The sequence below is a fragment of the Acomys russatus genome, chromosome 26 (assembly GCF_903995435.1).
Source record: "Acomys russatus chromosome 26, mAcoRus1.1, whole genome shotgun sequence".
Taxonomy (NCBI): Eukaryota; Metazoa; Chordata; class Mammalia; order Rodentia; family Muridae; genus Acomys; species Acomys russatus.
Window position 1 is genome coordinate 29,088,637 of NC_067162.1, and position 14,923 is coordinate 29,103,559.

The 14,923-nt window shown below is 51.5% G+C and overlaps 1 protein-coding gene across 2 annotated transcripts in view; it reads left to right on the top strand.

Annotated features, from left to right (window-relative positions):
- The first annotated feature begins 361 nt into the window (after positions 1–361).
- Positions 362–14,923, top strand: part of Bean1 (brain expressed associated with NEDD4 1) — a 44,093-nt gene continuing 29,531 nt past the window's right edge. Inside the window, exons 1-2 of one of the 2 annotated variants that reach the window (XM_051169135.1) lie at positions 362–501; positions 10,915–11,018. In XM_051169135.1, coding sequence (XP_051025092.1) covers positions 10,994–11,018 — 25 coding nt within the window. In that variant the 5' untranslated portion in view covers positions 362–501; positions 10,915–10,993. The remainder of the gene's footprint in view (positions 502–10,914; positions 11,019–14,923) is intronic. The other variant, XM_051169137.1, reaches the window with a different exon arrangement.

Here is a 14,923-nt window from a genome sequence, read left to right on the forward strand (position 1 = left end):
GCCGCCCTGCCCCGCCCCGCCCGCCGCTGTGTGGGTGTCGAGCTGGCTGTGCGCAGAGGGGCGCGGCTCGGCGCTCCCACCTCCCCCGCGTCCCTATCTCAGCAATGACCCGGGCCGCGGCGCCGCCGAGCTAAGACCCGGGAGCCGCGCCGCCGCCAAGGAGGACCTGAGAGGGTGACGGTGGCGGGAGCAGCCGCGTGGGGACCGCGACCGGCGGCCGGGCGGGGCTGCGGCAGGGCAGGGCAGGGCAGGGCCCCGGAGACCGCGGCCAGCGGCCAGCGGCCCGCTGCGGGATCGCGGGCGCGGGTCCGCTCGCCCGGCCCCGCCGGTGCGCCCCGCCCCTGCACGCACAGCAGGCCCAGGCGGAGCGGCACTACGCTCCAGCCCAGCTGGAGCGCCGCGGCAGCCGAGCGGGAGCCGGAGCCCGAGCGGGACCGGAGCTGGAACCGAAGCTGGAGCCAGCACTGCGGCGCACGGAGCGGAGCGCTGCCGCCAAGCCGAGTAAGGGGCGCAGGGCGCGGGGAGGGATGCGGGGGGCGGGGGGGCGGCAGCTTACGCAGGCAGCCGGGGACGTGCCGGGCGGCGCGGGACGCGGTCGCGAGCCGAGGCTAGGCGCGCTGAACTGAGCGGCTTCCCGGGACCCCTGCGGTTTCTGCTCCTGCATCCCCCGAGAGGGTCTCCAGGACCGCGCACCCCCGGGAAACCCGCGGAATCCGAGGTTTCTCGCCTGCCCCAGTCTCAGACGAGTATCCTCCCGAAGTGGAAGTGGGTCCCCAGCCCTGCGCCCTTGGTTTGGATAGTCACAGACCAACCTCAAGAAAAGATCCTAGGGCGCTCTCTTGTCTTGGGTGAGAGAGAAGGACTGGGGTTCTTTGGAGTTTGAGCCTGAACCCTCTCCAACTACCTTAAGCTAGAAGTTTGACGCTCCAAAGAGCGAGTTACCTGGACCATGCCCCTGATGTTGTAGCACCGCCCCCAATCAGCTCCTCCACCCTCACACCCCCACAACCCCACACCCCCTAGGAAGGCAGACTTTCCAGAGCGTCCCTTAAGAAGCTGAATCGAGGTGGCGGTTCAGCTGACTGCGCTGTGTAACACTGCCACTTCTCTCCAGATTCCTCCCCAAGCTGAGCAATGCCCACTCTGCCCCTAGCTGACTCCCTTCCTAGCTGTCCTTCAGACTCTGCGGTCTGGGAACAGACTCCTGGCCTATCTTCCTCACTCACTCCATGGGCAGGCAAAACCAGGCTAAGAAGGGAAGAACACAAGTGACATGCGACGTGCCAGAGAAGCAGGGGCTGTGAGAGTCTTGATTGACAGAGCCCAAGTGCCCCTGAGGGCCAACAGAGGGCCGTCTTGACTCTCCTCAATTCTAAGGACCGCTTACTAGAACCGCTGACCTCACCACAGAGTGCCTCGGGTTCCCTCTTTGAAAAGAATGCGTGATTCTGTTAGTGGATTGTGCAGGAACTTCGGAGCCATGAGAAAGCCTTGACTGGTTTCCCAGCTGTGTGATCATTAGCCGATTCTCCTGCAGCACCTGACACTTAGCTACTACTTGGCTACATTTGGCCACAGGTGTCGTTGTTTTCCAGGCAGTTTCCCTGATGGGAAGCAACACGGTGCTGCCCTCTTTCCCACCCTCTAAGAAAGGCCCTTGGCTCCCTGTGGGCCTACTGACATCTCATTGCAAAACCAGACTTTCTTTAGCCTCCCTCTTTCTCAGGTACTTGGTGGCGTCCTCTGCCAAGCCCAAACCGTCTTCCCCAGCCTCTATCCAGATTGCAAGAGGCTCACTGACTACAAGGAATACTTTTGCCTTTTTTGCCTTTTGGCTGGCACTTGTGGTCCCAGGCTGAACCCCTCCCCACCCCACCCCCACCCCCCACGTAGTGTTCGTATTCTGTAAAAGGAAGTTTGCACACCTCGATCCAGTCTGGTTTAGGTGAAGAGAGGATTGCTTTCCATGGAGGGTGACTTAGGTGAGCCTCTGCAGGTGATGGTTCTAACAGGTGGCAAGAAGCTCAGTCGGGGGGCGGGGCGTGGTGAGATTACCATGAGCCAGAAGGGTACCCACTGTGATTCCTTGCTAACTATGACATCTGTCCAGACCAGTAGTTCTGAAGAGGACCCCATGGTGAACCTAAGGAAGGAGCTGTAACTAGTGAGTGACGGCACGATTTGAACTGAAGAACTGGCCTGAAATTATAGAAAGGATTTCCCTGAGTCTGGACAGCTGGGACCTTAGGACCAGAGCAGACCAGTCACATGGCCAGGGCTTAGGGAGAATATGAGCGTCTATAGGATGGCATGGAGAGTGTAGGGGGCCAGGAGCAGAGGACACCCACATCCAAGCCACCTAGAACCGGAATGAAATCAGAAAACGTGTCCACCTGTTGCTAGCCAGGGTGGCTGCTTCCTTTGGGGTTCATTTCAGAAGTTCCCCTCTCTGTAGGCTCCTCTGTCTTTTATAAGCCTCTCCCCTCCTCTTCCCAAAAGAGTTCATCAGAAGCTAATTAGGTGCAGTCGGCTGCTGCGTCTCTCCGTATTTGGAGCACAGCTGATAGGGATCAGGATGGGTATATGGGATGCTTGTGGGTCTTTGGCAGTAATGGGCTGAATACCCTCGGAGGGCACCACGGTCTCTTGAAACCCTAGTGCCAAGCACGGGGCAGCAGAGCAGGAACGCACCGATCTGTTCACAGCTAAAGGAGAAACTGAGGCCAGGGAGGCTTGGGAAGTGAGCACAAGGTAGACTTGTGGCTGCAAGCACCGCTCTTGGAGCTAGCAGCCAGGTTTACCGCGCTTGATTCTGGGCAGGTGGCCTCCCTTTCACAGCCTCAGTGTTGTCTCGTAAATGGGATGAGCACTGATTGCCAGGCCAGTCGTGAGACTAAAAAAATGATGCAGAAGAGTCATATGACCATGCCCAGTGGACCTTGGCCAGGGGCCCTGCCATGTCTGTGTTGTAAACACCCCTCACCCATGATTTTGCAAGCACAAGCTTTTTTTTTTTTTTTTCCCACTTTAGTCTCAGACAACAGCATTCCCATAGAGTGGGGTCCAGGAGGAGTGGGGTCCAGGAGGAGTGGGGTCCAGGAGGAGTGGGGTCCAGGAGGAGTATCTTATAACCATATCTTCGCTGTGTCAGTAAGAACACTGAGGCTCCCAAAGGTTAGGAACTGCAACTAGGTATAGAGTACATAACATCACTGGGACTCATTGTAATTTTACATGAGCTTTGTGAAATTGATAATTAGCACATTTTAACTTTGGCGGCCATGTAATTAGTTATCAAGATTATTCCTCCATGGAGATCTTTAATCATTTTTTGTCTGAGAGCTGAAAAGGAAGGCGCTTCCTTTTCATGGGCTATCACATTTTTAGACACCCCTCTTTTCCCCCTACTCAAACAATTATCAAACTCACTTAGTCAAATTGACTTAAAAGAGCAGTCTCCCACTCCTTGTCTACACCTCTTCTCTCCAGTTTTCTCCGAAGCCTTTGTCATCTTCAGTATCCATAGCCCTATGTATCCATTACTTTACCTCACTAAGATCACTCACTGTGTGTGCTGTCTCCTGAGACTAGAGTGCCACTCAACATTTAGTATGCTTTGCAAAAATCACAAGGTGTCTTGTAAAACAGCAGATCTGCTATTTTTATTATTCTTGCCAAGTGTGTAGATTGATTAGAAACAAAATGTGACAGTGTGGGAGACACCAGCCCCTCAAATATTTGGCAAACAAGGGCTTGCTTCCAGAGCGCAAAGAGATGGCTCAGTGGTTACGAGCGCTTGCTGCTGTTCTGGCAGAAAGCCAGCATTTGGTTGGTTCGCAGCACCCACACTGGGTGGCTCACAGGTAGCTGTAACTCCTGCTCCAGGGGATCTGATGCCCTCTTCTAACCTCCAAGGAGCACACACATGCACACATGATTACACATGTGACCACATGCAAGCATACACATGCACAACATAAAAGAAGAAATCTTTTAAAAAGACTTGCTTTAGTGTCATGGATAACCGGGTGAATATTAAAGGAATGAAGCAATGACGGCCTGGTGATGCAAGCTGTAATCCCAGCCCCTCTGGGGCCTGAGACAAAGGAATCAGGGGCTTATGGCAACTCTGGACTACACAGTGAGTTCAGTGTCAACCTAGGTTACTTAGGAACAAGCAAAAAATAGTAAGTGTTTAAGGAGTCCGGGTGTGGGAAGGGTGTGGCTCTGTAGTGGAGTACTTGTGTTGCATATATAAGACCCTGGGATCAATCCCCCAGACCACAGAAAATATTATTTTTCAATTTTTTTTGCGGGGGAGGGCAGTTTCTGAACAGGGTTTCTCTGTGTAGCCTTGCCTGTCCTGGACTTGCTTTGTAGACCAGGCTGCCCTTGAATTCACAGAGATCTGCCTGCCTCTGCCTCCCTGAGTGCTGAGATTACAGGTGCACACCTTTATGAAACTTCTTAGTGCTAAACTCGATGGGAATTTAACTTTCAAAAAGAGAAAAGAAAAAAAAAAACCTTTTCAGTAATGAAAGTTCAAAGGCAAGTTAGCGTTAGCCTTTCTCAATGAACTGGCCCTGACTTTTCCACCCAGCTCCTTTCTACCACAAAAGATTCTTTTCTGAATCTTCATTTTGATGATCTTTCAGGTTATAAAATCAATACATCTCACTGGAGAAAATTTTGGATATCATAAAAAATATATAATACATAAAAACTCTCCTTAGTCCTTCCAGTATAGTCTGTTTTCGTCCTAATCATCTGCTGTATGTGAATGTTTTCACTAGGATTTTCTTCTATACAATAAAGATCACGCACACTTCGATAACCTGGGTGTGTGTGTGTGTGTGTGTGTGTGTGTGTGTGTGTGTATGTGTATTACTCAGGATTCTCTTTTTACATGTAACATTGTACTGAGTGTCTCTATGCCATTAAGTTTTTCGAAAAGTATGATTTCATGGCTACATAACATCCCACTATAAGTGAGTACCATAATTTGTTCAGTCTGATTATATCATATTTCACTGTAATAAATAATGCCTACATGGATCTCTTCTGATGTTACTGAGCCCCGAGTTGGGCTTCTGTGTACTGTTGGTCAAGACCAGACCAGCTTTCAGATGGCCCAGCCCATAACATTGCATAGGACATCAGACTTCTGTGTTTTGGCCACACTGGTAGGATTTTTACCCTGTAGAACAGTGGTTCTCAACCTGTGGGTCGAAACCCTTTGACAAACCTCTGTCAAACTTCTCTCTACAAAAATATTTTCATTACAATTGATTACAGTAGCCAAAACAAAAACAAATGTAAAACCTCTGCTTAGAGAAATATTTACATTACAATTGATAACAGTAGCGAAATTACAGTTATGAGGTAGCAATGAAAACAGTTTTATGGTTGGGGAGTGACCACAGCATAAGGAACTGTATTAAGGGGTCAAAGCATTAGAAAGGTTGAGAACCACTGCTGTAGAGGGACAGTTCTGGTAAATTAGGGTACATAGAGACACCAAAGCCTCCAGACGGATCTTGAGCAATCCAGTACAGCACACATGTGGCCAGATGTCGCCCAGAGAAAGAAGCAGAGGCTAAGACACCTGCCAGTGAGCTTCAAGGCTTCCTACCCACCTCTGTGCCTTCAACCACACAGTTAATAGTGTGTGAGTTAGCAGCACTTACCAAGGCGTGGCCCTCCCCACTGAGGAAGTCCCCAGCTGGGTCCCTTCCTGTGACAGGACAAAGTTCTGCTGCTGGTGTTAGACATGCTGGGCTGAGGTGGATAGCGCCCTAGCAAAAAGCAGTGCATCTAACCAAGTCAGGGAAATTTTCTCACTTCCTTCCTGCTCCTAGGAATCACAAGCCCCACCCACAGATCCAGAGAACAGAAGCCCTGTGCAATGACATCATTCATTCACTCAGTAGTCACTGTGCACTTCCTGTGGGCCAGGCTGGTGCTAGGTAATCTGTGTCACTTCACCTACAGTTTGCAGTTGTCACCTCTGTACCTGAGCAGAGTTGGGACCATGACCACCACCTCGCCTTTCTCACCCTCTATCTCAGATCCACATGTGGGTCAAACTCACCAGTACTTTCCTGCCCAGGGCATTTGAATGCTCTGTTCTATTCACCTAGAGTCTCCTCCCCGAGGAATCCAACCAGCTGGCTGGCTTTCTCTTAACCCTGCTCCCCAGTCATCCTCCTACCAAAGCCAGATATGGTTATTTTATTTAAATGTGCCCCACTGGCACAGCTGTCTCTGTCCTGTCTCCCCTAACATACATGGCCATTGTCACCATAGCACCGCCATAGCGCCATAGTGGGAAAGTTTTGATGTGTACACAGACCCTTAAAGATCGCCCCATTGGCGGCTCTCAAGACCTGGTACACATAGACTTGCCCTAGCACCAGAACCAGTGAGAGGCATCTGATACATCATGTGTCGTCCGGTGTCACCCTAAGCCCAGAGATGTCTTCCAGAAACAACAAAGCCCAGCTATGACTCTTTCTAGGAGCCCGCTTAGGGCAAGATGCTTGCCACCTCAACAGGCCCCTTTCTTTTCTGGACCTCAGAACTGTCATCTTGTAAGAGTCGAGGTTCACCTTGAGGACCTGGTGAGCTGACAGCATGGGACAGCCGTTGAGCAGGTGTGTCACATGGCCTCCATGACATGACTAGAGTGCCAGTTCATTCCCAAAGCCCTTCCCTGTCTGCTGCCCTCTGATGTGAGGCAGGTGGCTCCTGGATTCAGCTGCATCTTGCCTGGCACTATTCCCCAATAGACCCCCACACTCTCCTTTATCCAGGTCGAAGTGTCCCACAAGCCCAGAGTAGAGGCATGCCGGGAGCAGGACCATAAAGGGATGTACAAATGACATGGTCTCGCCACACACTATTCAGCCACTTTAAAGCCTGGAGTACTGCCCACCCACCCTCCCCTGCATTCCCAGCCAGACAATCCAGTCAGAGATGAGTCACAGCAGGAAAAGCTGAGCCTCTGGTGCTCAGAGAGTGGTGGGCAGGGTAATAGTGACCTCGAACGGGCCCACGCTGGCCAGGACAAGTGGGGTGTACTCCCTACATACAGAAAGCCATGGTCTCAACCCACCCAAGCCAGGCGCGTTCAGCGGTTCTCATCACTGTTCCACAGCTCCGGAACCCAGCTGGGTACTTGTTCACATGGACACCATACATCCAGTGTCTTTATCCTGGGAACTGCAACAGAGCTTTGCCCAAACAGAGGCCCTGATGCAGCCAAAAAGTGATTGTTCCTGTAGGTCACTTGGCAGTCCTCTAGGGGGCAGAGGGAAGAGAAAATACACTAAGAGGTTAGACATCTGCTGCTTCTTTAGAGTCCAGATAAACCCCATGAAAGGTGAGGTGAGGCATATACATATTTCATCATGGGGTCCTGGGTGTGTAATATGTTTGTATCCCAGCATTCAAAACACTGAAGCAAGAGGATCTTGAGTTCAGGCCAACCTGGCCTACACAGCAAGACCCCGCCTAAAAAAAGAACAACAAAGCAAATAAGAAAATTTTCCAAAGAAACGCCATTCTTTATGTTGCCAAGGATCTAAGGGGACCCCTTGAGAGTCTGAATGGGGTGGGTACTGGGAAAGTGCAGCCAGAGGCTATGTGTAAGATGCTAGCTGGGGTACACACTACAGGGAATGGTGGCCTTGGCTGTGGTAAACACCAGTGTCACCATCGGCAACAGGAGATATGGCAATACAACTTTACAGGGAAGGCCTGCTTCTTGGCATTATTTGAAGGCTGTCTCTGTAAAGTACCATATGTTAGTATAGGCTGAGGTTGGCTTCAGCGTTCCAGCTACTTTTGAAAATGTCTAGTAACCTGAGCCCCAAGCTAGTGCACATAGGCCGTGCTGACCCTCCATGCTCCCAAGATGCTCTGTGTCTAGGACCATTTAGCATTGGCTTTGAGGATGTCCACCTGCTGAGGAAGAACCACCATGGTGACTGCTCTGTCGCCATCAGTCAAGGAGGCCTCACAAAGATCTCTAAAGCTGAGATTTGATGGCACCGTAGGAGATCTCCAAGTAGACAAGCCAAGGAGAGAAAATAGTCCCAAAGTCCAAGAGACCCACTCTAGCCTAAACTGCTATGTTATACCTTATTTCCAGGAAGGAAGGCTCGAGGGCTGTGGGTGCTGGAGTGAGGAAACGGATGTTTTCCTAGAGAGGCAAGGAAGCTGTGGAAGGGGTTTATACAAGAGATCAACACATCCATTTTGTCTTTAAAAGAGATTTCTCAGGGCCTGGAGAAATGGCTCAGTGGATTAGAGACTTTCTCTCTGAGCATGAGGACCTGAGTTAGGGTCGCAGCACCCACATTAAAACAAAGGAGTGGCCATCTATACCTATAACCCCAAAGCTGGGCACAGGGGACAGAGACAGGATCTCTGGGGCTTGCTGAATCCAGGTTCAGTGAGAGACTATGTTTAAAGGAAATAAGGTAGAGAGTGTTAGAGCAAAATACCTGATGCCTTCCTCTGGCCTTCACATACACACAGGCGTACACTCACGTGCGTGTGCACACACACACACACACACACACACACACACACACTCAGAGTGAGCATCCTTAACATACACATGTATGTACATACACTGCACATCCACAAATGTGAATATAGACATCAGTTCTCATGTGTAATCTTCAAAAGCGAGAGTCGGAGGCCTTAAAAATCCTTCTTGAATCTTCTGGTGTAAAACTGGCTCTCTTAGCAGCCTGGAAGATCACATCATACCCTGCCCCATACACATACCCACACCCACACTCCACCTCACCCCCCAGTCAAAACTCTCTCTATCGGTTTCTGTGGAGACCAAGAGTGGATGTCAGGCTAGCCTAAGGTTCACATGGGGAAAGCTGAACAGTTGTGAGAGGTGACCCCAGGTCAGCTACATTCGTCCTGCCCCCACAGAGAACAAAGTGAACACCTCACCGAGGCCTGTTAGACACACCTGGCACTCCTAAAGCCTGTCCCAAGGTTATCTCTGCTTTCCCAGGAAGGATATGAGGTTCAGGGAGGTGAAGCACTTTGTCAAGCGACAATGTCAAGAAGTGGCTGCATTGACTTTAGTATAAGGGATCAGGGAGAAAAGCAAGGCAGCTCAAACACAGTTCAGTTCCCTTGCTTACTTACTATACAAAAAAAGCCAATGTTTCCACCCAGGATGCTCAGCCAATGGGCTCCATCCAGACTTTGTGTCCCCTGGTTTGGAGCAAAAAACATATGAAAAGGGCTCCTAAGTGAGGCAAGGCTGAGAGCCTCTTGACTCTGACTCTCTTGGGAAAATTCTGGCCACACTACACAATCCTCAGTTTCTCAGAGGCTGGTGGCCTCCGAGACGGTGGGGGAGGGGGCCTATGGGGCAGGGTGGGGGGAGGGGCAGGTTGGTCCCACTGGCCTCCTTAGAGGAGACTGTAGACGAAGCATCATGGTCCTACTTCATCACTCCCAAAAGTGCATTTTAGGGGACTGGAGAGATGGCTCAGCAGTTACTAGGACTGGCTGCTCTTCTAGAGGACCCAGGTTCAGTTCCCAGCACCTATATGGTGGCTTACAACTATCTGAAACTCTAGTTTCAGGAAAGTAAAAGCCTTCTTCTGGCCTCTAAGGGCACCAAGAGGACACAGACCCATATATACAGGCAAAATGCCCATACACCACCACCACTACCACCACCACCACCAGTAGTAGTAATAATAATAATAATAATAATAATAATAATAATAATAATAATAATAATAATAATAATAATAAATTCTTTTTAATTTTTATTTTTAATTTATATATTCACTTTACATCCTTATTGTAGCCCCTTCCCTCCTCTCCTCCTGGTCTCTCCCTCCCACCCTTTCCCCCTATCCCCATGTCTCCTAAAAAAAGGGGAGCGCCCCCCCAACCCATCTCAGCACATCAGGTCGCAGCAGGACTGAGTGCCTCCTCATCTTCCGAGGCCAGGCAAGGCAGCAGGGTTAGGGCAAAGTGCGTTTTAGTTTCTGAAGTCAAGTGTGCCAGTCCCTAAGTAATAAGAGGTGGTGCTGTATGCTCTGGAGAGATTCAAGGAGAGAGTGTCTGGGCTCAGATCGTTAGAGGCATGAAAAGATGTTATTTTGAAAACGTTTCCCCTTATAAAGGAGTGTTCAAGTGACCTGGCACAGCCTAGCTGCACTGAAAATCAAGGTGTCACATTAAGTTCATGTAGGGATAAGTAGGGGTCTGGGAGAGGCGTTTTCCTTCCTCTTGCCTTTATTTCTGAATTGGTGATGTAATGCTTTTAGGTACCTTCTAATGGGATATGCTGGCTGGCCGGGGACATGAGAGAGAAACGGACCCAGAGTCTCACCTCAGCCTGTAGTTCGCAGCTGCGTGATCTCGGCCAAGTTAAAGGGCTTCTCTGAGCCTCTGTTTCCTCATTTACAAAGTGAGGAGGGAAAGCAACAATCACAACAGTTTGAGCTGGGAGTCGGGGGACACCCTCCCAAAGCCAGGCAGCCTCCCAAAGCAGTGTACAGGCATCTCTCTGTTCCACATCTGGTTTTCCCTGTGGCTGAGGGCTCTGGACCAGTCTTTAAGAATCGCTCCAGCCCTTACTGCCTCCAGGCACTCGGGGTGCTGTAGTCTATGGAAGATGTGGGAACAGTGCGCCACACTCTCACTCTAGAGTCTACCCAAGAGAGATTTGCACATCCCTGTGACGTTAACACCCACTCAACCACACCCCATATTTTGTAGCCCAGGGATCCCAGACTAGGAACATGTTCATAAGGGACCCTCCCCGCTCAAAAGGGATGGTCCAAGTGATGTTGGCAGCCAGCCTGTGGACATGGTAGATGCCGTAGGTGTCCCATCACCTGCTTCTTTGTGTCTCTACAGGTGAGTGGAGGAGCCTCTCCTCAAGAAGTCAGCTGTGCTCGTGGGCAGGCTGGCTCCGCTGTTCTGCTCCAGGGATTACATGTCCTTCAAACGCCCTTGCCCCTGTAAGTCTCTTCCTTGTCCATCCTTGGGGTCCAGTTACTGCAGAGCTAGAGAGTGGAGTTGTAAGGATGCTGCTGGGATCTTTGGCCAAGGCGTTGAGAGTCTGGCCAGGGCTAGAGTAGAGGGACTGAATCTCGGGCAGGGGCGGGGGTGGGGTGGAGATGGGACAGAGGGACACAGGCCATCCCAGTATCGGCAGCAGGCTCCCTGGAAATGGAAAGTCACACTTTGTCCCATTCCCAAAATGTGGACCAAGGTTCCTCTGAAGGATGCTGATGCATTCATTCTCCACCCACACATGACCCCATGGCCAAGTAAGTCTGAGAAATGTTGAATGGGACATGTAAGAAATGTGTTTCCTGCTGCCACGCTATTCAGGGGCTATAGTGTGATGGGGTGTGGTGTGGTGTGGTATAGTGTGCTGTGCTGTGCTGTGGTGTGGTGTGTGGTTTCTATGGAAAACAAAAGCCTTAAGTTCTTCCGATACTTAAATGCCCACAAACAATGCTTGATGGATTTAGGTCCTCCAGAATATGTTCCTTGGAGCTGACTCCCTGAGGAGATCCACCTCATTCCTCTCCCCAGAAAGCCCCCACTGACTGGAAAAAAAAAATACACTGTTTTGCCTTTAAGAGTCTTCTCACGACCCCCAGTGGGAGGAGTCCAGGTAATAGACTAGCCAGGTTGGCCTCAAGATAAGGGCCTCTGTAGACCCTCCGGGTTGGCCTCCACTCACTCATGCCACTCTGTAGCACCATAGCAGAACCAGCTTCCTCTCATTACACCCCTGAGCTCCCCAAGCTGGCATCACTTACAATTTGGGAAGCATGTCACAGCCTTGGATGCTAACTCCTGAGGGAATTCCAGTGAAAGAGGAGGGGACCTGCATGTCCCATACAGATGGGACTCAGTCAGAACCTGGGCAGGGTTCTCGCCACTTACATTGCAGGAAAGAGGCTGGCTGTGGGCTCATCTGCCAAGAGTATATCTAACTGTGATGAGGCAGCAGGTGCTGGCTGCCAGGGGGGAGCTGGGGGGGAAGGGGTTGGGGGAACGCAGTGGGGGGTGCGGAAGGAGAGGGGTCAGTGCGATTATTTCTGATGGACCGCCATCTGTAAACTTAGAATATTCAGATCACTGTTGTTAAAGCTGCCAGGGCAGAATCAGGAAACAAAAGCTCCTGTCCTGGGTCAGCAGCTGTTCAAGGCCTGGGAATACTTGCGTGCAGAAGACTAATTTGGCTGTGTTCTTACTGTCCCCACCCCCACCCCCGCATCCTCCTGGTGAGACACAAGGAAGCTAGGAATGCTGGGTGTGGCAGGCTTTTCAGAACTTGAGAGTCTGGCCTCTTGTGCTAGTAGAAGCCATGGCCACCAAACAGCTCAGCCTCCTCCTGAGGACCCAAGGTTGTAGTCACAGAGACTGTAGGCTACCCACAAGGAAACGATCCTTGAATGTTCCCAGTCCACTTCTTTGAGCCGCCACCCTGGCAGGTCTAATGCCTGGTACACAGTAGGCACCTAATAAGAGCATGTTGTACGAATAGTTCCATAACTGAGCCTTGTGGATGAGGAGGAGCTGCAGACAGCTGTCGGGACCAGAACGTCTCAGATCTCCCCCAGCATGTCTGGGTCACACAGCCCTGCCTCCGAGATGAAGGGGTGTCTGAACCCCTGGGCCTCTAAGAGCTTGGAGTACTGTGGGGTTCCAGGGAGCCTCTTTGCCTCAGTTGTCCAGTCAGCTCTTTCCTTTTCTTCAAAGTCTCCTCAGCACACCCAGTTTGCTTCACTGCCGCATCTGTCTCCTTGCCTAGACCCACAGCCCACCCATTTCCATGTGGCTCAGTCCTTTCTGCAGTTTCTGAAGCTCAGTTGTAGCTGGCCCTGCTGGTGGCTTCCACCTTCCTGACTCCTGACCCTCCTCCTAGGCCTTCCAGCCGCTCAGTTCACCCACCCTGCCCTCATGGCCCCTTTGGCAGTGGAGGAGGAGAAGCTGTACCTGCCCCTGCTGCTGAGCCCCAGGGTCCAGCCCAGCCCCCTCCTTCTTCTGCACAGCCAGACTGCATCCTTGCTTGGCTTCTGGCTGCAGCTTCTGTCTGTCTCAGCCTCTTCCTGGGTCCCTCTGCTGTCTATTTCCCCCACCCCACCTCATACTCATCCTTCCCCAAACTGTCTTCCCTCTGATCCTTAGACTGATTTGGGGACCACCATTGACTCTAGCCCCTCAGGCCAGAAATAGGAGAGTGGCGCATGCCCCCCCCCCCCAACTCTCCCTGTTGTACACACCCCCATCAGGGCTGACTGCCCAGGGGAACCCTGGGGTTTTTTGAGTGAGGTCAACAGTTGGCTGTCTTGGATCCCCTTGCATGCACCCCCTCCACCTTCAGATCCAGTTTAGAAGTTGCTCACTCACCTTTATGCTTGTTTGCTTGGCCACATCTCAGTAGAAGGTGAGCTTCCAGAAAGCGGGTCCACTCCGGCTTCGCCCTCTGGTTGTCCTCAGCACCAAGCTCACTGTCCAGCACCTAGTAGGTAGTAAATGCTGGTTGAGCAAATGACCAGGAGAATGAAGAACAAGAGAGTATCCTATGGGCTCTGCCACTGCATGCAGCTTGAAGGCCCTCTGCATGTGGTCCTGGGAGGTATGGAGGGGCAGGGGGGGGGTACCTGAAAACCCTGGAAAGCCCCCCAGAAGCTCTCTGGAGCCAGACATGTAGAGCACACTATAACCCTAGCACTTGGGAGGGTGATCACTAGCTCAAGGCCAGCCTGGGCTACAGAGTGAGTCTGAGTTCAGCCTGGACTACAGAATGAGACTGTATCTCAAATTTTTAAAACTTAAAAATAATAGAGAAAAGAAATGCTCAGTAGGAATCCCAGGAGCAGCCATCTGGGGGCCACATACCCTTTCTTTTTAACACCTCTTTTCCAGTCTAGAGTGGCTCTGTGCAGCGACAAACCTGGCAGAGAACACCAGGCTAGCTCATCTGATGATCTTGCCAGGCTGTGCAAAGATACTGCAGCCATGAAACATGGAGACAGTTTGTACCCACTCACATCTCCACATCACTGGCCCCTGCGGTTTAGAAGTGCAACGCATGGAAGGAAAACCAAGCCCGGGGGCTTCCCAAAGAAAGACCTCCATCTTAGAGTCAGAGCTTATGAAGTTTGCAGAGTAGATGGGTCACAACTACTGGAACAGAGGGCAGGGTAGCTGGTTAAATGGTGCTAAGTTACCCCTGAAAACAGATCTGCCAGTACCAGCAGACACTGGGGATGTCGTGTGTTTCTCTGGCCTCCTGGGAGTTGGGCAGACATCAGCTACAAAGACAGTGCTGTAGGTCTGTTAATGTCCAACCTCATTTCACCTTCAGATACCTCGGCTTGTCTCTGCTCCTTGTAAGATGCTGCCCACCCCCCCCCCCCCCCCCCCCGCAGCTCTTAGCAGCAGCCTCACTAGGAAGATGGGAAGACTGAGACAGAAAGGCAGCAAGAACAAGAAAAAGAAGGACAAGGGAACCTTCCCTGTCAGGGAAGATTGGCCATGCAGCTGTAAAAGGAAAGGGGCTTCTTCTGCTGGAAATGATGTCATAGCCTGCAGAGATCTTGCCTGGAGCCCTGAGTGTGGAGGAGGTCTGGTGTTCCTCAGGAAGGCTGGGGTTGAGGGAATCAGTTCCATCTGGCCCCTGCTGGGCAGAACAGCCTAGGACTCCCTGGGGACCCAGGATCTAAGCACAGATGCTACACAGTGTCTTCACTGTCATCTAGCAGATGGCAGTACCATGTAGTTCCCTGTGAGGTAGGGGCAGGCTGCTTCCCTATGGCCTCTGGGGACAGATCTGAAAGAGGAGAGATTTGGGGTGGCAGCGGGAGGTGGGGTGGGGGATGGAGATTGGAGACTAAGCAAG